General features: G+C 47.0%; 1 protein-coding gene across 2 annotated transcripts in view; it reads right to left on the minus strand.

The window, feature by feature from the left end:
* Positions 1-23,162, minus strand: part of MKLN1 (muskelin 1) — a 322,757-nt gene that overhangs the window by 254,386 nt on the left and 45,209 nt on the right. The window contains exons 2-3 of one of the 2 annotated variants that reach the window (XM_063926768.1): positions 13,673-13,742; positions 13,320-13,462 (exon numbers count right to left, since the gene is read on the minus strand). In XM_063926768.1, the coding sequence (XP_063782838.1) occupies positions 13,320-13,462; positions 13,673-13,742 (213 nt within the window). The remainder of the gene's footprint in view (positions 1-13,319; positions 13,463-13,672; positions 13,743-23,162) is intronic. The other variant, XM_063926769.1, reaches the window with a different exon arrangement.

Below are 23,162 nucleotides of genomic sequence, written 5' to 3' on the forward strand. Positions count from 1 at the left end.
CCCATTACAGGTTGAGTATCCCATATCCAAATATCCGAAATACGGAATATCCCGAAATACGGACTTTTTTGAGCGAAAGAGAGATAGTGAAACTTTTGTTTTCTGATGGCTAAATGTACACAAACCTTGTTTAATACACAGTTATTAAAAATATTGTATTAAATGACCTTCAGACTGTGTATATAAGGTGTATATGAAACATAAATGAATTGTGTGAATGTAGACACACTTTGTTTAATGCACAAAGTTATAAAAAATATTGGCTAAAATGACCTTCAGGCTGTGTGTATAAGGTGTATATGTAACATAAATGCATTCTGTGCTTAGATTTAGGTCCCATTGCCATGATATCTCATTATGGTATGCAATTATTCCAAAATACGGAAAAATCCGATATCCAAAATACCTCTGGTCCCAAGCATTTTTGGATAAGGGATACTCAACCTGTATTGAATAACTGCTGACTGCTTAGTCATGTTCAGCTAGTGTAGAAATCATTTTTTCTTCTTTTGGTTTAGTTCATTCGAAGCTTCGAAACAGTCTGGGAACTGAAAAGGCATCTAAACTAGCGTTTTTATTCAAAATGTTTAATGCCAGTGACATATCCAGTGCTAATGCTTAACTTCTTTTTTTTTGTGTTTGTGAGTTTCTCTGAAAAGTACTTTTGTATGTTTAATTATATTTAGTCTAAAATTGGTTTTATTGAAAGATTTCAAATAAATCATATCAAAGCTTAATAACTTTGGATTGTTACTGTTAAAAAGCATGAAAACATGGTTGATCAAGGTTTCTAATACATAGCAATGTTTCATAGTATTTTCTCTGACGTCCTAAGTGGATGCTGGGACTCCGTAAGGACCATGGGGAATAGCGGCTCCGCAGGAGACTGGGCACAACTAAAAGAAAGCTTTAGACTACTGGTGTGCACTGGCTCCTCCCACTATGACCCTCCTCCAGACTTCAGTTAAGGCCCATACACATTGGCCCTCATTCCGAGTCGTTCGCTCGGTAATTTTCTTCGCATCGCAGCGTTTTTCTGCTTAGTACGCATGCGCAATGATCGCACTGCGACTGCGCCAAGTAATTTTGCTATGAAGATAGTTTTTTTTACTCACGGCTTTTTCTTCGCTCCGGCGATCGTAGTGTGATTGACAGGAAATGGGTGTTACTGGGCGGAAACACGGCGTTTTATGGGCGTGTGGATAAAAACGCGACCGTTTCCGGAAAAAACGCGGGAGTGGCTGGAGAAACGGAGGAGTGTCTGGGCGAACGCTGGGTGTGTTTATGACGTCAAACCAGGAACGACAAGCAGTGAACTGATCGCAGATGCCGAGTAAGTCTGAAGCTACTCAGAAACTGCTAAGTAGTTTGTAATCGCAATATTGCGAATACATCGTTCGCAATTTTAAGAAGCTAAGATTCACTCCCAGTAGGCGGCGGCTTAGCGTGTGTAACTCTGCTAAAATCGCCTTGCGAGCGAACAACTCGGAATGAGGGCCATTAGACGATGTCGCTCTGTGAGCGACATCGTCTAACGTTTCCCCCTCCCGGGCCGGCCGCCTGTACGCACTGAACGATATGACCGCTCATATCGCTCAGTGACGTCACGCCCCCGCCAGCCCTGCATGAAGGTCGTGGATGACAGTCCACATCCTTCATGCATGCCCTACCGACAGCGACGATCGTTGCCGACCCGCGGGGCCGCACACACTTAACGATATAATGAGCGACGTCGCTCAAGGAGGGGGAAAATGAGCGACGTCGCTCATTATATCGTTAAGTGTGTATGGACCTTTAGAATCTTGTGCCCGGCTGAGCTGGATGCACACTAGGGGCTCTCCTGAGCTCCTAGAAAGAAAATATATTTAGGTTTTTTATTTTACAGTGAGATCTGCTGGCAACAGACTCACTGCAGCGAGGGACTAAGGGTAGAAGAAGCGAACCTACCTAACTGGTGGTAGCTTGGGCTTCTTAGGCTACTGGACACCATTAGCTCCAGAGGGATCGACCACAGGACCCAACCTCGATGTTCGGTTCTGGAGCAGCGCCGCCGGCCCCCTTACAGAGCCAGAAGCAAGAAGTGTTCCGGAAAATCGGCGGCAGAAGACTTCAGTCTTCAACAAGGTAGCGCACAGCACTGCAGCTGTGCGCCATTGCTCCTCATGCACACCTCACACTCCGGTCACTGATGGGTGCAGGGCGCTGGGGGGGGGGGGGGGGGGGGCGCTCTGAGGGCAATATAATACACCTTGGCTGGCAAATCTACACCATATATAGTCAGGAAGGCTATATAGGTGTAAAAATACCCCTGCCAGAATTCCAAAAAAAGCGGGAGAAGTCCGCCGGAAAAGGGGCGGGGCTATCTCCCTCAGCACACTGGCGCCATTTTTCCCTCACAACTCCGCTGGAAGGACGCTCCCTGGCTCTCCCCTGCAGTGTCAAGCTACATAAGGGTAAAAAAGAGAGGGGGGGCACTAAATTTAGGCGCAGTATATATAATATAAGCAGCTATAAGGGAAAAAACACTCATTTATAGTGGGATCCCGGTGTTATATAGCGCTCTGGTGTGTGCTGGCATACTCTCTCTCTGTCTCCCCAAAGGGCTTTGTGGATTCCTGTCCTCTGTCAGAGCATTCCCTGTGTGTATGCGGTGTGCCGGTACGGCTGTGTCGACATGTTTGATGAGGAGGCTTATGTGGAGGCGGAGCAAATGCCAATAAATGTGATGTCACCCCCTGCGGGGTCGACACCTGAGTGGATGGTTCTGTGGAAGGAATTACGCGACAGTGTCGACTCCTTGCATAAAAGGTTTGACGACATACCAAATATGGGACAGCCGGCTTCTCAGCCTGTGCCTGCCCAGGCGTCTCAAAAGCCATCAGGGGCTCTAAAACGCCCGCTACCTCAGATGGCAGACAGATGTCGACAAGGATACTGAATCCAGTGTCGACGACGATGAGACTAATGTATCTTCCAATAGGGCCACACGTTATATGATTGAGGCAATGAAAAATGTGTTGCATATTTCTGATGTTACCCCGGGTACCACAAAAAAGGGTATTATGTTTGGAGAGAAAAAACTACCAGTTGTTTTTCCTCCATCTGAGGAATTAAATGAAGTGTGTGAAGAAGCGTGGGCTTCCCCCGATAAGAAACTGGTAATTTCTAAGAGGTTACTAATGGCAAACCCTTTCCCGCCAGAGGATAGGTCACGTTGGGAAACATCCCCTAGGGTGGATAAAGCGCTCACACGCTTGTCAAAGAAGGTGGCACTACCGTCTCCGGATACGGCCACCCTGAAGGAATCTGCTGATAGAAAGCAGGAGGCTATCCTGAAGTCTATATATACACACACAGGTGTTATACTGAGACCAGCTATTGCTTCAGCATGGATGTGCAGTGCTGCAGCTGCGTGGTCAGATTCCCTGTCGGAAAATATTGATACCCTAGACAGGTACACTATATTGCTAACCGTAGAGCATATTAAAGACGCACTCTTATACATGAGGGATGCACAGAGGGATATTTGCCGGCTGGCATCTAAAATAAGTGCAATGTCCATTTCTGCCAGGAGAGGGTTATGGACTTGGCAGTGGACAGGAGATGCAGATTCTAAAAGGCACATGGAAGTTTTGCCTTATAAGGGTGAGGAGTTGTTCGGGGATGGTCTCTCGGACCTCGTTTCCACAGCAACAGCTGGGAAGTCTACATTTTTACCCCATGTTCCCTCACAGCCAAAGAAAGCACCGTATTATCAGGTACAGTCCTTTCGGACCAATAAGGGCAAGCGGGTTAAAGGCGCGTCCTTTCTGCCCAGAGGCAGAGGTAGAGGGAAAAAGCTGCAGCATACAGCCAGTTCCCAGGAGCAGAAGTCCTCCCCCGCTTCCTCTAAGTCCACAGCATGACGCTGGGGCTCCACAGGCGGAGCCAGGTACGGTGGGGGCCAGTCCCAAAAATTTCAGCAATCAGTGGGCACGCACACGGGTGGATCCCTGGATCTTTCAAGTAGTATCTCAGGGGTACAAGCTGGAATTCGAGACGTCTCCCCCCCCGCCGTTTCCTCAAATCTGCCTTGCCAACAACTCCCTCAGCCAGGGAGGCAGTGTTAGAGGCAATTCACAAGCTGTATTCCCAGCAGGTGATAGTAAAGGTGCCCCTACTTCAACAAGGACGGGGTTACTATTCCGCAATGTTTGTGGTACCGAAACCGCATGGTTCGGTGAGACCCATTTTAAATTTGAAATCCTTGAACACGTATATAAAAAAATTCAAGTTCAAGATGGAATCGCTCAGGGCGGTTATTGCAAGCCTGGACGAGGGGGATTACATGGTATCACTGGACATCAAGGATGCTTACACCTGCATGTCCCCATTTACCATCCTCACCAGGAGTACATCAGATTTGTGGTACAGGATTGTCATTACCAATTCCAGACGTTGCCGTTCGGTCTATCCACGGCTCAGAGGGTCTTTACCAAGGTAATGGCCGAAATGATGATACTCCTTCGAAAGAAGGGAGTTTTACTTATCCCGTACTTGGACGATCTCCTGATAAAGGCGAGGTCCAGGGAGCAGTTGTTGGTCGGGGTAGCACTATCTCGGGTGGTGCTACAACAGCACGGCTGGATTCTAAATATTCCAAAGTCACAGCTGGTCCCTACGACACGTCTACTGTTCCTGGGGATGGTTCTGGACACAGAACAGAAAAAAGTGTTTCTCCCGGAGGAGAAGGCCAAGGAGCTGTCATCTCTAGTCAGAGGCCTCCTAAAACCAAAACAGGTGTCTGTGCATCACTGCACGCGGATCCTGGGAAAGATAGTAGCTTCCTACGAAGCAATTCCATTCGGCATGTTCCATGCAAGAACTTTTCAGTGGGACCTGTTGGACAAGTGGTCCGTATCGCATCTTCAGATGCATCGGCTGATAACCCTGTCTCCAAGGACCAGGGTGTCTCTGCTGTGGTGGCTGCAGAGTGCTCATCTTCAAGAGGGCCGCAGATTCGGCATACAGGACTGGGTCCTGGTGACCACGGATGCCAGCCTTCGAGGCTGGGGGGCAGTCACACAGGGAAGAAACTTCCAAGGACTATGGTCAAGTCAGGAGACTTCCCTGCACATAAATATTCTGGAACTGAGGACCATTTACAATGCCCTAAGTCAGGCAAGACCCCCGCTTCAAAACCAGCCGGTACTGATCCAGTCAGACAACATCACGGCGGTCGCCCCATGTAAACCGACAGGGCGGCACGAGAAGAAGGACGGCGATGGCAGAAGCCACAAGGATTCTCCGATGGGTGGAAAATCACGTGTTAGCACTGTCAGCAGTGTTCATTCCGGGAGTGGACAACTGGGAAGCAGACTTCCTCAGCAGGCACGACCTCCACCCGGGAGAGTGGGGACTTCATCCAGAAGTCTTCCAACTGATTGTAAACCGTTGGGAAAGGCCACAGGTGGACATGATGGCGTCCCGCCTAAACAAAAAGCTAGAAAGATATTGCGCCAGGTCGAGAGACCCTCAGGCGATAGCTGTGGACGCTCTAGTGACACCGTGGGTGTACCGGTCGGTTTATGTGTTCCCTCCTCTTCCTCTCATACCAAAGGTACTGAGGATAATAAGAAGAAGAGGAGTAAGAACTATACTCATTGTTCCGGATTGGCCAAGAAGAGCTTGGTACCCGGAACTTCAAGAAATGATGTCAGAGGACCCATGGCCTCTGCCGCTCAGACAGGACCTGCTGCAGCAGGGGCCCTGTCTGTTCCAAGACTTACCGCGGCTGCGTGTGACGGCATGGCGGTTTAACACCGGATCCTGAAGGAAAAGGGCATTCCGGAAGAAGTCATTCCTACGCTGATTAAAGCTAGGAAAGAAGTAACCGCAAACCATTATCACCGCATATGGCGAAAATATGTTGCGTGGTGTGAGGCCAGGAAGGCCCCAACGGAGGAATTTCAGCTGGGCCGTTTCCTGCACTTCCTACAATCAGGGGTGACTATGGGCCTAAAATTGGGTTCCATTAAGGTCCAGATTTCGGCTCTATCGATTTTCTTCCAGAGAGAACTGGCTTCACTACCTGAAGTTCAAACTTTTGTTAAGGGAGTGCTGCATATCCAGCCCCCTTTTGTGCCTCCAGTGGCACCTTGGGATCTCAACGTGGTGTTGGATTTCCTAAAGTCACATTGGTTTGAGCCACTTAAAACCGTGGAATTTAAGTATCTCACGTGGAAAGTGGTCATGTTGTTGGCCTTGGCTTCGGCCAGGCGGGTATTAGAATTGGCTGCTTTGTCATGTAAAAGCCCTTATCTGATTTTCCATATGGATAGGGCAGAATTGAGGACGCGTCCCCAATTTCTCCCAAAGGTGGTATCAGCCTTTCACCTGAACCAACCTATCGTGGTGCCTGCGGCTACTAAAGACTTGGAGGCTTCCAAGTTGTTGGACGTAGTCAGGGCCCTGAAAATGTATGTTTCCAGGACAGCTGGAGTCAGAAAGACTGACTCGCTATTTATCCTGTATGCACCCAACAAGTTGGGTGCACCTGCTTCAAAGCAGACTATTGCTCGCTGGATCTGTAGTACGATTCAGCTTGCACATTCTGCGGCTGGACTGCCGCATCCTAAATCAGTGAAAGCCCATTCCACGAGGAAGGTGGGCTCTTCTTGGGCGGCTGCCCAAGGGGTCTCGGCTCTACAACTTTGCCGAGCAGCTACTTGGTCGGGGTCGAACACTTTTGCTAAATTCTACAAGTTTGACACCCTGGCTGAGGAGGACCTAGAGTTTGCTCATTCGGTGCTGCAGAGTCATCCGCACTCTCCCGCCCGTTTGGGAGCTTTGGTATAATCCCCGTGGTCCTTACGGAGTCCCAGCATCCACTTAGGACGTCAGAGAAAATAAGAATTTACTCACCGGTAATTCTATTTCTCGTAGTCCGTAGTGGATGCTGGGCGCCCATCCCAAGTGCGGATTGTCTGCAATACTTGTATATAGTTATTGTTTAACTGAAGGGTTATTGTTGAGCCATCTGTTGAGAGGCTCAGTTGTTCTCATACTGTTAACTGGGTATTGTATCACGAGTTATACGGTGTGATTGGTGTGGCTGGTATGAGTCTTACCCGGGATTCAAAATCCTTCCTTATTGTGTCAGCTCTTCCGGGCACAGTATCCTAACTGAAGTCTGGCGAAGGGTCATAGTGGGAGGAGCCAGTGCACACCAGTAGTCTAAAGCTTTCTTTTAGTTGTGCCCAGTCTCCTGCGGAGCCGCTATTCCCCATGGTCCTTACGGAGTCCCAGCATCCACTACGGACTACGAGAAATAGAATTACCGGTGAGTAAATTCTTATTATAACAAACAGGATTACATTTTTTTTTCTTCTTTTCATTAAAACGTTAAAGCATAAAAAAAAAAAAATGTTTAAACCAAAAAAAATAAGATTTTAAACCTACCGGTAAATCTATTTCTCCTAGTCCGTAGAGGATGCTGGGGACTCCGTAAGGACCATGGGGTATAGACGGGCTCCGCAGGAGATAGGGCACCTAAAAAGAACTTTGACTAAGGGTGTGCACTGGCTCCTCCCTCTATGCCCCTCCTCCAAACCTCAGTTAGAGAACTGTGCCCAGAGGAGATGGACAATACAAGGCAGGATTTAGCAATCCAAAGGCAAGATTCATACCAGCCCACACCAATCATACCATGTAACCTGGAACATACATAACCAGTTAACAGTATGAACAAACGACAGTAACGGTCCAAGACGGATGTCAACTGTAACATAACCCTTATGTAAGCAACAACTATATACAAGTCTTGCAGAGTTTCCGCACTGGGACGGGCACCCAGCATCCTCTACGGCCTAGGAGAAATAGATTTACCGGTAGGTTTAAAATCTTATTTTCTCTTACGTCCTAGAGGATGCTGGGGACTCCGTAAGGACCATGGGGTTTATACCAAAGCATCCAATCGGGCGGGAGAGTGCGTATGACTCTGCAGCACCGACTGAGCAAACGCTAGGTCCTCATCAGCCAAGGTATCAAACTTGTAGTATTTAGCAAAAGTGTTTGACCCCGACCAAGTCGCCGCTCGGCAAAGTTGTAATGCCAAGACGCCTCGGGCAGCCGCCCAAGAAGAGCCCACCTTCCTAGTGGAATGGGCCTTAACCGAATTTGGTACCGGCAATCCAGCCGTAGAGTGAGCCTGCTGAATCGTATTACCGATCCAGCGAGCAATAGTCTGCTTCGAAGCAGGACGCCAATCTTATTGGCCGCATACAGGACAAACAGAGCCTCTGTTTTCCTAATTCTAGCCATCCTGGCTACATACATTTTTAAGGCCCTGACTACGTCCAGGGATCTGGAATCCTCCAGGTCACTTGTAGCCACAGGCACCCCAATAGGTTGATTCATATGGAACGAAGAAACCACTTTAGGCAAAAATTGCGGACGTGTCCTAAATTCAGCTCGATCCACATGAAAAATCAAGTAGGGGCTCTTGTGTGACAAAGCCGCCAATTCTGACACTCGCCTTGCTGATGCTAAGGCCAACAATATGACTACCTTCCAGGTAAGAAATTTCAACTCAACCTTGTTAAGCGGTTCAAACCAGTGTGATTTTAGGAACTGCAACACCACGTTCAGGTCCCATGGTGCCACCGGAGGCACAAAAGGGGGCTGGGATGTGCAGCACTCCCTTTACAAACGTCTGGACTTCTGGAAGAGAAGCCAATTCCTTCTGAAAGAAAATCGAGAAGGCCGAAATCTGTACCTTAACAGAGCCTAATTTCAAGCCCATATCCACTCCTGTCTGTAGGAAGTGGAGAAGACGACCCAGATGAAAATCTTCCGTAGGTGCATTCTTGATCTCACACCAAGACACATACTTTCGCCAGATACGGTGATAATGTTTTATCGTCACCTCCTTCCTAGCCTTTATTAAAGTAGGGATGACCTCTTCCGGAATCCCCTTTTTCGCTAGGATTCGGCGTTCAACCGACATGCCGTCAAACGTAACCGCGGTAAGTCCTGAAATACACAGGGCCCCTGGTGCAACAGGTCTTCCCTCAGAGGAAGAGGCCAGGGATCTCCTGTGAGCATCTCTTGTAGATCCGAGTACCAGGCCCTTCGAGGCCAGTCTGGGACAACGAGTATCGTTCGTACTCTTCTTCGTCTTATAATCCTCAACACTTTTGTGATAAGAGGAATAGGAGGAAACACGTAGACCGATTTGAACACCCACGGTGTTACCAGAGAGTCCACTGCTATTGCCCGAGGGTCCCGAGACCTGGCGCAGTACCTCTGAAGTTTTTTGTTAAGGCGTGACGCCATCATGTCTATTTGAGGGGTTCCCCAAAGACGTGTTACGTCTGCAAAGACTTCTTGATGAAGTTCCCACTCTCCTGGATGGAGATCGTGTCTGCTGAAGAAGTCTGCTTCCCAGTTGTCCACTCCCGGAATGAAGACAGCTGACAGAGCGCTTACATGATTTTCCGCCCAGCGAAGGATCCTTGTGGCTTCCGCCATAGCGACTCTGCTTTTTGTCCCGCCTTGGCGGTTCACATGAGCCACTGCTGTAACATTGTCTGATTGAATCAGAACCGGTATGTTTCGAAGAAAACTCTCCGCTTGTCGAAGGCCGTTGTAAATGGCCCTGAGTTCCAACACATTGATGTGTAGACAGGACTCCTGGTCTGACCAAAGACCCTGAAAATGTATTCCCTGTGTGACCGCTCCCCATCCTCGGAGGCTCGCGTCCGTGGTAAGCAGGATCCAATCCTGAATTCCGAACCTGCGACCCTCCAGGAGGTGAGCACTTTGCAACCACCACAGGAGGGACACTCTGGTCCCTGGGGACAGAGTAATTTTCCAATGTAAGTACAGATGGGACCCGGACCACTTGTCCAGAAGGTCCCATTGAAAAGTCCTTGCATGGAACCTTCCGAAAGGAATGGCCTCGTAGGCCGCCACCATTTTCCCCACAACTCGAGTGCATTGGTGAACTGACACCCTTTTCGGTTTTAGCAGGTCTCTGACCATGTTCTATTTGTCTTGGGCTTTCTCTATTGGGAGGAAGACCTTCATTTGTTCCGTATCCAGTATCATATCTAGGAACGGTAGTCGAGTTCTCGGAATCAACTGTGACTTCGGTATATTTAGAATCCAACCGTGTTGCTGGAGCACTCTCAACGAGAGCGCCACACTGTTCAGCAATTTCTCCCTTGATCTTGCTTTTATCAGGAGATCGTCCAAGTATGGGATAATTGTGACTCCATGCTTGCGTAGGACCACCATCATTTCCGACATTATCTTGGTGAAAATCCTCGGGGCCGTGGAGAGTTCAAACGGCAACGTCTTAAATTGGTAATGACAAACCTGTACAGCGAATCTCAGGTATTTCTGATGGGGGGCATATATGGGGACATGAAGGTACGCATCCTTTATGTCCAGAGACACCATAAACTCCCCCTCCTCCATGTTGGCTATTATCGCTCTGAGAGATTCCATTTTGAATTTGAATTTTCTTATGTACAGGTTTAGGGATTTCAAATTCAAAATAGGTCTGACCGAACCGTCCGGTTTCGGGACCAAAAATAGGGTTGAGTAGTAACCTCTTCCCTGCTGGTGCAGGGGAACCTAGATTATCACTTGCTGTATACACAGCGTTTGAATTGCAGCTAACACTACATCCCTTTCCGATGTGGAAGCTGGTAGGGCCGATTTGAAAAATCGGCGCGGGGGCACCTCCTCGAATTCCAATTTGTAACCCTGGGAAACTATTTCCAACACCCAGGGATTCAGGTCCGAACTGACCCAGGCCTGACTGAAAAGTCGAAGACGTGCCCCCACCGGTGCGGACTCCCTCAGGGGAGCCCCAGCGTCATGCTCTGGGTTTTGGAGCAGCCGGGGAGTACTTTTGTTCCTGGGCACCTGCCGAAGCAGGTGTTCTCTTGCCTCTGCCCTTACCTCTGGCGAGGAAAGAGGATCCCCGACCTCTTTTGGACTTGTGCGACCGAAAGGACTGCATCTGACAGGGTGTTACTTTCTTTTGCTGTTGGGGAATATATGGTAAAAAAAATTGATTTACCTGCTGTAGCTGTGGAAACCAGGTCCGTCAGCCCATCCCCAAACAATACATCACCCTTATAGGGTAGTACTTCCATATGTTTCTTGGAATCCGCATCACCCATCCATTGGAGAGTCCATAAGGATCTTCTCGCTGAGACAGACATGGCATTGGCCCTAGAAGCTAGCAATCCAATGTCTCTTTGAGCATCCCTCATAAATAAGACTGCGTCTTTAATATGGGCTAGAGTTAGGAATATAGTATCCTTATCCATATTATCAAATTGATCTGTCAGCTCATCTGTCCAAGCTGCAATTGCGCTACACACCCATGCCGACGCAATTGTCGTTCTTAGCACAGCACCCGTATGAGAATAAATAAACTTTAAGGTAGTTTCTTGCCTGCGATCTGCAGGGTCCTTAAGGGCTGCTGTGTCAGGAGACAATAGCGCCACTTTCTTGGACTAGTGCGTAAGGGCCTTGTCCACAGTGGGGGGTGATTCCCAAATCTCCCTGTCCTGCTTAGGGAAAGGGTATGCCATATAAATTCTTTTGGGGATCTGCGGTCTCTTATCCGGAGTCTCCCAAGCTTTTCCAAAGAATTCATTTAATTCATGAGATGTGGGAAAGTTAATAATCTGTTTCTTTTCCTTAAATACCCTTGTGTGGGGGACCAAGGGTTCATCCACAATATGCAACACATCCCTTATTGCCACAATCATACACTGAATGGTTTTAGTCACCCTAGGGTGCAATTTTACTTCGTCATAGTCGACACTGGAATCAGAATCCGTGACGGTAGTAGTGTCTTGTGTTAAGGGACTCTTGAGACCCCGACGGGCCCTGTGAGTCGGTCCAATCTGCGGATTGACCCGCTGATGTCCCCCCTAAATCAGCCTTATCAAGCCTTTTATGTAAAGATGCCACACTTGCATTCAACATATGCCACATGTCCATCCAATCTGGAGTCGGCACAACCGACGGGGACACACCACTCATTTGCTCCACCTCCTCCTTGGAGAAGCCTTCCGCCTCAGACATGTCGACACACACGTACCGACACCCCACACACACAGGGATTAACCTATAAAGGGGACAACACCCCAACCAGGTCCTAAGGAGGGACAGAGAAAGAGTATGCCAGCACACACCAGCGCTTAAAAACACTGGAAAAATATGTCCAGATAGCGCTTTTTTATATATAATATGCCAATTCCCACTCACTGCGTCGCTAATGTGCCCCCCTCTCTTTTTTCCAGCCTGCGAGTTCAGCAGGGGAGAGACCAGGGAGTCAGCGTTTTCCTCATGCAGCTTCTGTGGAGAAAATGGCGCTGGTTAGTGCTGAGGGCTTCGGTCCCAGTGATTTTTCAATAAAATGGCGGGGGATCATAGATTTACTGCCTCCGCAGTCTAATCCAACTGTATTTGTGCCAAAATCCCCCCCTGCACCCTACAGTGCTGGTGTGTGTGTGTGTGTGTATGTGTGTGTGTGTGTGTGTGTGTGTGTGTGTGTGTGTGTGTGTGTGTGTGTGTGTGCGTGCGCGCGCAATGGCGCTCATGAAGATCTGATGTCTTCTGCCTTCTCTATCCGGCTTCCATCTTCGGCATCTGTGAGGAGGACGGTGGCGGCGCGGCTCCGGGACGAACCCCGGGTGAGACCTGTGTTCCGACTCCCTCTGGAGCCAATGGTGTCCAGTAGCCTTAGAAGTAATGCCCAACTTGACAAGCCAGCTCTGCTTCTCTCTCCTCGGTCCCACGATGCAGGGAGCCTGTTGCCAACAGGACTCCCTGAAAATAAAAAACCTAACAAAATTATTTTTCCACAGAAAACTCTGGAGAGCTCTCTGCAGTGCACCCATTCTCCTCTGGGCACAAGATCTAAATGAGGTCTGGAGGAGGGGCATAGAGGGAGGAGCCAGTGCACACCCATAGTCAAAGTTCTTTTTAGGTGCCCTATCTCCTGCGGAGCCCGTCTATACCCCATGGTCCTTATGGAGTCCCCAGCATCCTCTAGGACGTAAGAGAAAGTGGGTTTTTTTTTAAACTGGGTTTTTTCCAACCCTGGCTGTGAGCCATTAAAGTTTGGAACAAAATAGAGTTTAAGTCTTTCCAAAAAGACAACACTATTGGGCAATCACTTGAGCGCCTGCATTTTTTTTTCTCATCATATACAAAACAAAAAAGTACCTGCTTATTTCTTTATTACTTTAATATTTTTTTCTACAAATATTATTCATGCCAGGAGTTCAATGGGATATTTTCTGGTTTACCTAGATAAAAGCTCTGTCATGTTCTCTTCATTCATTCCACCAAAGACCTTGAACTTCTTCAAATTACAGACGTGTGTCTTCTCATATTTTCCAAATGTGATGCTTTGGACAATGGCTGGCCTCTCCACTTTCAATATGAGATACTATGCAATGAGAACATATTACAGAGCAATGAAACAAATCTGTTGGTAAATATACACTTTCTCCTCTATGAGCGTATTATTCAAATGCATATTACAGTCGCTTAGCAGCACACTATTTATTATCTATAACATAGCTATAGTTTTTTAATTAATTGATCACATTTAGCACTATAAAACAAAGATTGCTCTTCATAGAGTCATGATATTTACCTGAGGAGGATAGTTGCTCTCTGATGACCACCGTGAAGACTGATCATTGGGTTTGTCAACTAAAATATTTCTAAAAAAAAAATTGACAGTGAGCTAGTGAATTGTTCCACTGTGCTACACAGGAGGTATAGTAGAGGATCAGGTGGGTGCTGCATCTTTTTGGAAGAATGAAAAGCATACACTGAAGATTGCACAGGTTTTACATACATTGTTAGCGTTCCTGCTAGGCTGTTGTAGTGAGCGCTGCCCCTTCCCAATTTGAAACTTTAAAAATGTGCCCTGCCCTTATGAATGCGTCCTGGTGCCTAGCCGAACTACCGCTGATCTCAGTGTGACTGCTCCCTCCCTACTACATCTAGATGCTGCACTCCTCCACCATGTTGAACTCCAGCTGTGACTGAATGCTGCTGCTGAGCGAGAATACAGTTCCTGCTCTGCTGATGTCCGAGCACTGCCGCAGTGACACTTGTTGGGGATGGAGGAGCGGGTTATTGCAGCAGTAAATGAGCAGCTGGATGCATGCCGTCCTACCTACCGGTAATGGCCGGGCAGCTGATGGGATCAGGGAGTATGTGGCTACAGGAAAGATTATTGTGGGTTGCTCCAGCCCAATATATGGGCCCTAAGGACAGTATCTGCAGCACTTTCAGTCATCATGATGGGGACAGAGTGTGGGATGACTGGGAGCAGAGTCCGTTTGTTTACTCTGCGTGATGTAGTGAGTATGTGTTACTATGGGTGATGTACAGAGCTGTCAGTATAGTGTTCCCTTGGAAAAAAATGTGACCATGTATATAGGGCTTATTTATAATTAATTGCGATACTTATATTTTACTATGCTGTTTTGAGTATTTATAGTTGAAAATTGAAGAGTCAATAAATCATGGCATTTATATTTACATTTAATTTGGTCTACTACTAAACTGCATACACCAAGTATTCTAGACATTTTCAGAACTGGCACTATTGTGTGGCATATTATGATTTGGGGGCATTTCTAATTGTTTTGGGAGTCTAAAAATCCTGTCTAGACAGGACTTTTTAGACGCTCAAACAACCATCACCATTCAATTGTGTTTCAGCATCCATGCACATCGCGCATGTCGCGCCCAAACAGACAAAGTGCCCAGTTAACACACATTTTTATTTCTAGCACCCCATGAGGTGAGAAAAAAAAAATGTGTCCTACAGTGCCACTGGGTGCACAAACGGCAGAACAATTGAATTGCTGCCAAAATTATAAATTGGGTGCAAGAGATGGGTATGGGGCTGGGTCACTTGGGCTTTTAAGTTGCATGTGGTCTATAGAAGTTTTCATACATTTTGGTTGGGGATGATGATCTGGCTCCTAAACTTTTAAGCCGACTCTTACATTTTAGAAAAATCCGTCAAACGCTGTCCTAATTTAAGCAGGCCTATGTTATGTAGTCACATATATGCAGTTATTACATGCTACAAATGTACGAAATTGTGAGCTGTGAATAATGTCTTATATGGGGGGGGGGCTCCATAAATGTATTGTATATATGTGGGGGTATATAATACACTATGGGAGGAATTCAATTGTTTTGTGTGCGTTTAAACATACTCAGCGCCCACCAGAGCTATTCAATTGATCCTCCCCATTGGGTGCACATGCAAAGCGCATAAATCAGTCTAAAGTTTAATGGGCTCCTGTATCAGCACCCAAACCTTGCTGTTTTCGCACATCCAGCTTGCACCTCAGGAGGCTGCAAGCTGAAATGGGCCCCCCCACCCCCTTACTCATGCGTGCCCAACTAAATTGCTCCCAGGGAGAAAACAAATTTTAGTCTCCCCTATATGCACATATGTGTAAAAAAAAAAAAAAAAAACTTTGCATGCAATGCACAGCACACATGTTAACTACTTATTGAATCTCTAGCAACGCATCACAAAAAAAAAATGTGCCCTTCACAATGAAAAAGTGCCCTTCTCTGATCAGCATCTTGCCCAGAGCCGGCCCTACCCAATATGATGCCCTAGGCAAGATTTTGGCTGGTGCCCCCTAGCACCAACGCTAGTTCCACCTCTGACCCTGCACCCCTTTCCCAGCACCATCGCCCCTCACCTATACCAGTCCTTATTTTGGTTTTCCTACCCCCGGTAATTTAAATAAGAACAGTGTGCACATTCGGCGCACAGTCCAAAAAGGTATGTGTTCTTACTGGGAAGGGGCATGGCAATACAATAGTACCCACAATTCAAATTATGCCACACAGTACTGCAACTTTGTTCACAATTTATCAAGCAATAGTGTCCCTCATTCACATTACATCACACCGTAGTACCACTTTACCTTATATACGTTACTCCTCACAGTAGTGCCCCTCATTCACATAACATCACACTGAATTGCTCCTTATTCACATTACACTACACCATATTGCTCTTTATTCTCATTACACCACACTATATTGCTCCTTATTCACATTACATCATACCATATTGCTCTTTATTCACATTAGACCACACAGTAGTGCCCTTTCTATACACATTTGCTGCACATTATTAATGCATTATACATATGAACTGCATAATGACCATTACACATATGCTGAACACTATTGCACAACCAACACACTCACACACACAGCACTCACACGGCCGCTAACACTGTGTCCTCTGCCCCTGCTTGGATACATAAATCTTACACCATGCAGCAGGAGATGCCTGGCGCGAGTCAACTGGTAGCTCTGCTAACGTTGGGTGCCTGTTTTTGATGAAAATGCATCTTATTTGCATTGCTATTTGGCTAGGATGCACAAGCAGCTTCTCCTGATTAAAATTATATGCGGAATGCCTATATACTGTGTGTCACTGTGGCTGTATCTGCATACGAAATGCTACACACAGAAGATAGTCATGCTGCATATCATTTTAATCAGCAGAAGCTACTTGTGCCCCTAGGCATATCAGATGCCCTAGGCAATTGCCTAGTTTGCTTATACCTAGGGCCGGCTCTGATCTTGCCCTATAAAAATCCTACATTGTCAATTGAATTGAAAAAAGCTACAATACTGACAGATACTTAGGTGACTAAATGGAGTATGTGTAGTAAGGCCAACTCTTCAACAGGGTTATTTCGGTTTTGTTTTTAAATCCATCAAAGCAAATGACTAACATGGAAAAAAAAGAATGCCCAATCAAGATTTGGTGTCCCAAAATAACTGAAGTATGGTCTTATTTGGTCTCCAAAACAAGTTATACCTCTTCGGGGTGAAAAGATTTTATGAATCAGTAACTAAGCAACTAGAACATAATGTATTCCAAATTGGTAAGCTTTGATGTGCGTGCAGCATAAATACGCATGATGAATTTTAACAAAGCCCGACTTCACAGATTGGGCATTAGCCAAAGCACACAGGCCAACAGTTCAGCAATATATACAAAGAAAACCTCTCATTTCATGGTTTAACACTAGCTTTTATTTTACCTCAATAGGGACATAGCGCTTGGGAGTAAAAAGGTCTAAGTCCTGTCACAGATCACAACATCCTCTCACAATAAAGAAAAAGAAAAAACATTTGCGTCAAATGATAACAAGTATAGTGAGCCTTATGCTTTTCCCAGACATTGTTGAAAAACTATATAATAATATTTCTAGGGGGTGTTGTTCACCCCCATCCCCCTTTGGCAATAGATCCCCCACTGGTCTCAAATTCTAATAGTTCCTTAGTAGCAAAAAAAAAAAAAAAAACTTTTAGAAATACCCCCCTTCCCAATACCCTGGTATTTTTTTATTCATTATAAATTTAACACCCCTTCAGCTTAATTAAAATATTCTCTTCATCTACCCTCCCACCCACTGGTTATATTTGCTCACACCAGAGGATATTTGGATATCCCCCTTAAACTTGATTTCTGCCCTTAGCGCGGCAGAAACAGCATTGCACAGGGCACTTTACAAGGAGAATGCCGGTTCTCGTGACAAAACACCCTGTTTAGTCTGCGAGAACTGGCCTTCCCCAACATGACAGCACGCTGAATTGAATAGCACCGGGCGCTAATTCCCGATGCAATTCAACCCGCACAGAATCAACTAGAGACCATTGTCTGTACTACTCTTTATAGCACGGTATTACGTATATCATCACCACGTATGTTCTCTGCACTAAAGTGCATTCGAATATGAATTCCATTACAGGTTTACTATGTTAATTTTAATATTTGCTGTACGTGTTGTATAAAGTTGGAGCACTAAATTGCATTCTTAATTTCAATGGGTGATTAATATTTTTCATTGGCATATCTGGAAAGATGCCAGGCAAAAGCTTTAAGTTCAGACCCATGTCAAATAACTAAAGCTGGCCATACACCAGACCAACTTTCCTCCAACCATCCAAATGCCCAACTAAAACAGTGCTCCATAAACCTAACCAACGTTTCATCAGACTAGCCAACTTGGGTGTGGCAAAGAAGATCTACATGCCATAGGGCTACAGTTATTAGGTCAACATGGACAAAAGGTCAACACAAAAAAGGGCACTAATGGGGTTTTATTTTTGCATTTTTGAGGTTAGTGTGGATAGTTTTGGCATCTGGGACCACCAATGGTTGAAACGCGTTTGCTCGTCACGCTTCAGGCACGGTAGCTCGCTCTACTCTGCTCGCCACAAGGGTAATAAAGGTTCTGATTTGTGTCATGGATAGTCAAGGAAGGAAAAATTCACAAAAGATGAAAAACACAAACATGTGTCAACCATATGTGGGCTAACCATTGTCCTGTCGACCATATGAACCAGTCAACCTTTTGAATGTGCTAAACTTTTACAGCGTCGATCTTGTGTCCATGCTGACCATATGGGGTAGACCTAATGTATGTCAACTAATAGTCCGGATCCCAGCTACCAAAATGGCATCATTGATGAAAGAACCACTAAAACCAAAGCTTTGCATTTTCAGATATTAATTCTAAATACATTGTACACTTTAGCAGAGCTGCCGGGTCAGGACATCTGAAGACAACAGCACATATTCAGGTGAGTGTACTAATGAATACAATGCAAGTATGCTAAGCTGACTGTCACAGTGAGCCTGCAGTATTAGAGTAGCACATACTGGAGAGGAAGGAGTTGGTAGCATGGTTCACATATTTAGACAAATCAATATCTTTAAATGACAAAGGAATGGTGGTGTGAGCAGAAGGCTAGTACCGAACTGTAATGTTTTGGTTTTCCTTCAACCCCACTGATTTTTGGCCAGGCCTGTAGGAGCAATGGGAAAAAATAAGAATTTACTTACCGATAATTCTATTTCTCGTAGTCCGTAGTGGCTGCTGGGAACTCCGTAAGGACCATGGGGAATAGCGGCTCCGCAGGAGACTGGGCACAAAAGTAAAGCTTTAGGACTACCTGGTGTGCACTGGCTCCTCCCCCTATGACCCTCCTCCAAGCCTCAGTTAGGATACTGTGCCCGGACGAGCGTACACAATAAGGAAGGATTCATGAATCCCGGGTAAGACTCATACCAGCCACACCAATCACACCGTACAACCTGTGATCTGAACCCAGTTAACAGCATGATAACAGAGGAGCCTCTGGAAAGATGGCTCACAACAACAATAACCCGATTTAGTTAACAATAACTATGTACAAGTATTGCAGACAATCCGCACTTGGGATGGGCGCCCAGCATCCACTACGGACTACGAGAAATAGAATTATCGGTAAGTAAATTCTTATTTTCTCTGACGTCCTAGTGGATGCTGGGAACTCCGTAAGGACCATGGGGATTATACCAAAGCTCCCAAACGGGCGGGAGAGTGCGGATGACTCTGCAGCACCGAATGAGAGAACTCCAGGTCCTCCTCAGCCAGGGTATCAAATTTGTAGAATTTAGCAAACGTATTTGCCCCTGACCAAGTAGCTGCTCGGCAAAGTTGTAGAGCCGAGACCCCTCGGGCAGCCGCCCAAGAAGAGCCCACCTTCCGTGTGGAATGGGCTTTTACAGATTTTGGCTGTGGCAGGCCTGCCACAGAATGTGCAAGCTGAATTGTACTACAAATCCAACGAGCAATAGTCTGCTTAGAAGCAGGAGCACCCAGCTTGTTGGGTGCATACAGGATAAACAGCGAGTCAGATTTTCTGACTCCAGCCGTCCTGGAAACATATTTTCAGGGCCCTGACTACGTCCAGCAACTTGGAGTCCTCCAAGTCCCTAGTAGCCGCAGGTACCACAATAGGCTGGTTCAGGTGAAACGCTGAAACCACCTTAGGGAGAAATTGAGGACGAGTCCTCAATTCTGCCCTGTCCGTATGAAAAATCAGGTAAGGGCTTTTACAGGATAAAGCCGCCAATTCTGACACGCGCCTGGCCAAAGCCAACAACATGACCACTTTCCACGTGAGATATTTTAAATCCACAGATTTAAGCGGCTCAAACCAATGTGATTTTAGGAACCCCAAAACTACATTGAGATCCCAAGGTGCCACGTGAGGCAAAAAAGGAGGCTGTATATGCAGCACCCCCTTGACAAACGTCTGAACTTCAGGCACTGAAGCCAGTTCTTTCTGGAAGAAAATCGACAGGGCCGAAATCAACCTTTATGGATCCCAATTTGAGGCCCATAGACACTCCTGTTTGCAGGAAATGTAGGAATCGACCCAGTTGAAATTCCTCCGTAGGGGCCTTCCTGGCCTCGCACCAAGCAACGTATTTCCGCCAAATGCGGTGATAATGCTTTATGGTTACATCCTTCCTGGCTTTGATCAGGGTAGGGATGACTTCCTCCGGAATACCTTTCTCTTTCAGGATCCGGCGTTCAACCGCCATGCCGTCAAACGCAGCCGCGGTAAGTCTTGGAACAGACAGGGTCCTTGCTGGAGCAGGTCCCTTCTTAGAGGTAGAGGCCATGGGTCCTCTGTGAGCATCTCTTGAAGTTCCGGGTACCAAGTCCTTCTTGGCCAATCCGGAGCCACGAGTATAGTTCTCACTCCTCTCAGTCTTATAATTCTCAGTACCTTGGGTATGAGAGGCAGAGGAGGGAACACATACACTGACTGGTACACCCACGGTGTTACCAGAGCGTCCACAGCTATTGCCTGAGGGTCCCTTGACCTGGCGCAATACCTGTCCAGTTTTTGTTGAGGCGGGACGCCATCATGTCCACCTTTGGTTTTTCCCAACGGTTTACAATCATGTGGAAGACTTCTGGGTGAAGTCCCCACTCTCCCGGGTGGAGGTCGTGCCTGCTGAGGAAGTCTGCTTCCCAGTTGTCCACTCCCGGAATGAACACTGCTGACAGTGCTATCACATGATTTTCCGCCCAGCGAAGAATCCTTGCAACTTCTGCCATTGCCCTCCTGCTTCTTGTGCCGCCCTGTCTGTTTACGTGGGCGACTGCCGTGATGTTGTCCGACTGGATCAGTATCGGCAGACCTTGAAGCAGAGGTCTTGCTTGGCTTAGAGCATTGTTAATGGCCCTCAACTCCAGAATATTTATGTGAAGTGATGTCTCCAGGCTTGACCACAAGCCCTGGAAATTTCTTCCCTGTGTGACTGCTCCCCAGCCTCGCAGGCTGGCATCTGTGGTCACCAGGACCCAGTCCTGAATGCCGAATCTGCGGCCCTCGAGAAGATGAGCACTCTGCAACCACCACAGGAGAGACACCCTTGTCCTTGGGGACAGGGTTATCCGCTGATGCATCTGAAGATGCGATCCGGACCATTTGTCCAGCAGGTCCCACTGGAATGTTCTTGCGTGGAATCTGCCGAATGGGATTGCTTCGTAGGAAGCCACCATTTTTCCCAGGACCCTTGTGCATTGATGCACCGATACTTGGCCTGGTTTTAGTAGGTTTCTGACTAGCTCGGATAACTCCCTGGCTTTCTCTTCCGGGAGAAACACCTTTTTCTGGACTGTGTCCAGGATCATTCCAAGGAAAAGAAGACGTGTCGTCGGGATCAGCTGCGATTTTGGGATATTGAGAATCCAACCGTGCTGCCGTAGCACTACTTGAGATAGTGCTACTCCGACTACCAACTGTTCCCTGGATCTTGCCCTTATCAGGAGATCGTCCAAGTAAGGGATAATCAAAACTCCTTTCTTTCAAAGGATTATCATCATTTCGGCCATTACTTTGGTAAAGACCCGGGGCGCCGTGGACAATCCAAACGGCAGCGTCTGAAACTGATAGTGGCAGTTCTGTACCACAAACCTGAGGTACCCTTGATGAGAAGGGTAAATTGGGACATGGAGGTAAGCATCCTTGATGTCCAGAGACACCATATAATCCCCTTCTTCCAGGTTCGCGATCACTGCTCTGAGTGACTCCCTCTTGAATTTGAACCTCTGTATGTAAGTGTTCAAAGATTTTAGATTTAAAATAGGTCTCATCGAGCCGTCCGGCTTCGGTACCACAAACAGTGTGGAATAATACCCCTTTCCCTGTTGCAGGAGGGGTACCTTGATTATCACCCGCTGGGAATACAGCTTGTGAATGGCTTCCAATACCGCCTCCCTGTCGGAGGGAGACGTCGGTAAAGCAGACTTAAGGAAACGGCGAGGGGGAGACGTCTCGAATTCCAATTTGTACCCCTGAGATACCACCTGAAGGATCCAGGGGTCCACTTGTGAGTGAGCCCACTGCGCGCTGAAATTCTTGAGACGGGCCCCTACCGTACCCGAGTCCGCTTGTAAAGCCCCAGCGTCATGCTGAGGACTTGGCAGAAGCGGGAGAGGGCTTCTGTTCCTGGGAACTGGCTGTCTGCTGCAGCCTTTTCCCTCTTCCTCTGCCACGGGGCAGAAAAGAGGAGCCTTTTGCCCTCTTACCCTTTTGGGGCCGAAAGGACTGCGCCTGATAATACGGCGTCTTCTTATGTTGAGAGGCTACCTGGGGTAAAAAATAAGATTTTACTCACCGGTAAATCTATTTCTCGTAGTCCGTAGTGGATGCTGGGCACTCCGAAAGGACCATGGGGAATAGCGGGCTCCGAAGGAGGCTGGGCACTCTAGAAAGATTTATGACTACCTGGTGTGCACTGGCTCCTCCCACTATGACCCTCCTCCAAGCCTCAGTTAGGACACTGTGCCTGGACGAGCTGACATAATAAGGAAGGATTTTGAATCCCGGGTAAGACTCATACCAGCCACACCAATCACACCGTACAACTCGTGATACTATATCCAGTTTGACAGTATGAAAACAACTGAGCCTCTCAACAGATGGCTCAACAATAACCCTTTAGTTAGCAATAACTATTTACAAGTATTGCAGACAATCCGCACTTGGGATGGGCGCCCAGCATCCACTACGGACTACGAGAAATAGAATTACCGGTGAGTAAATTCTTATTTTCTCTAACGTCCTAGTGGATGCTGGGAACTCCGAAAGGACCATGGGGATTATACCAAAGCTCCCAAACGGGCGGGAGAGTGCGGATGACTCTGCAGCACCGAATGAGAGAACTCAAGGTCCTCCTCAGCCAGGGTATCAATTTTGTAGAATTTTGCAAACGTGTTTGCCCCTGA

This window comes from Pseudophryne corroboree, chromosome 6 (genome assembly GCF_028390025.1).
Source record: "Pseudophryne corroboree isolate aPseCor3 chromosome 6, aPseCor3.hap2, whole genome shotgun sequence".
Lineage (NCBI taxonomy): Eukaryota > Metazoa > Chordata > Amphibia > Anura > Myobatrachidae > Pseudophryne > Pseudophryne corroboree.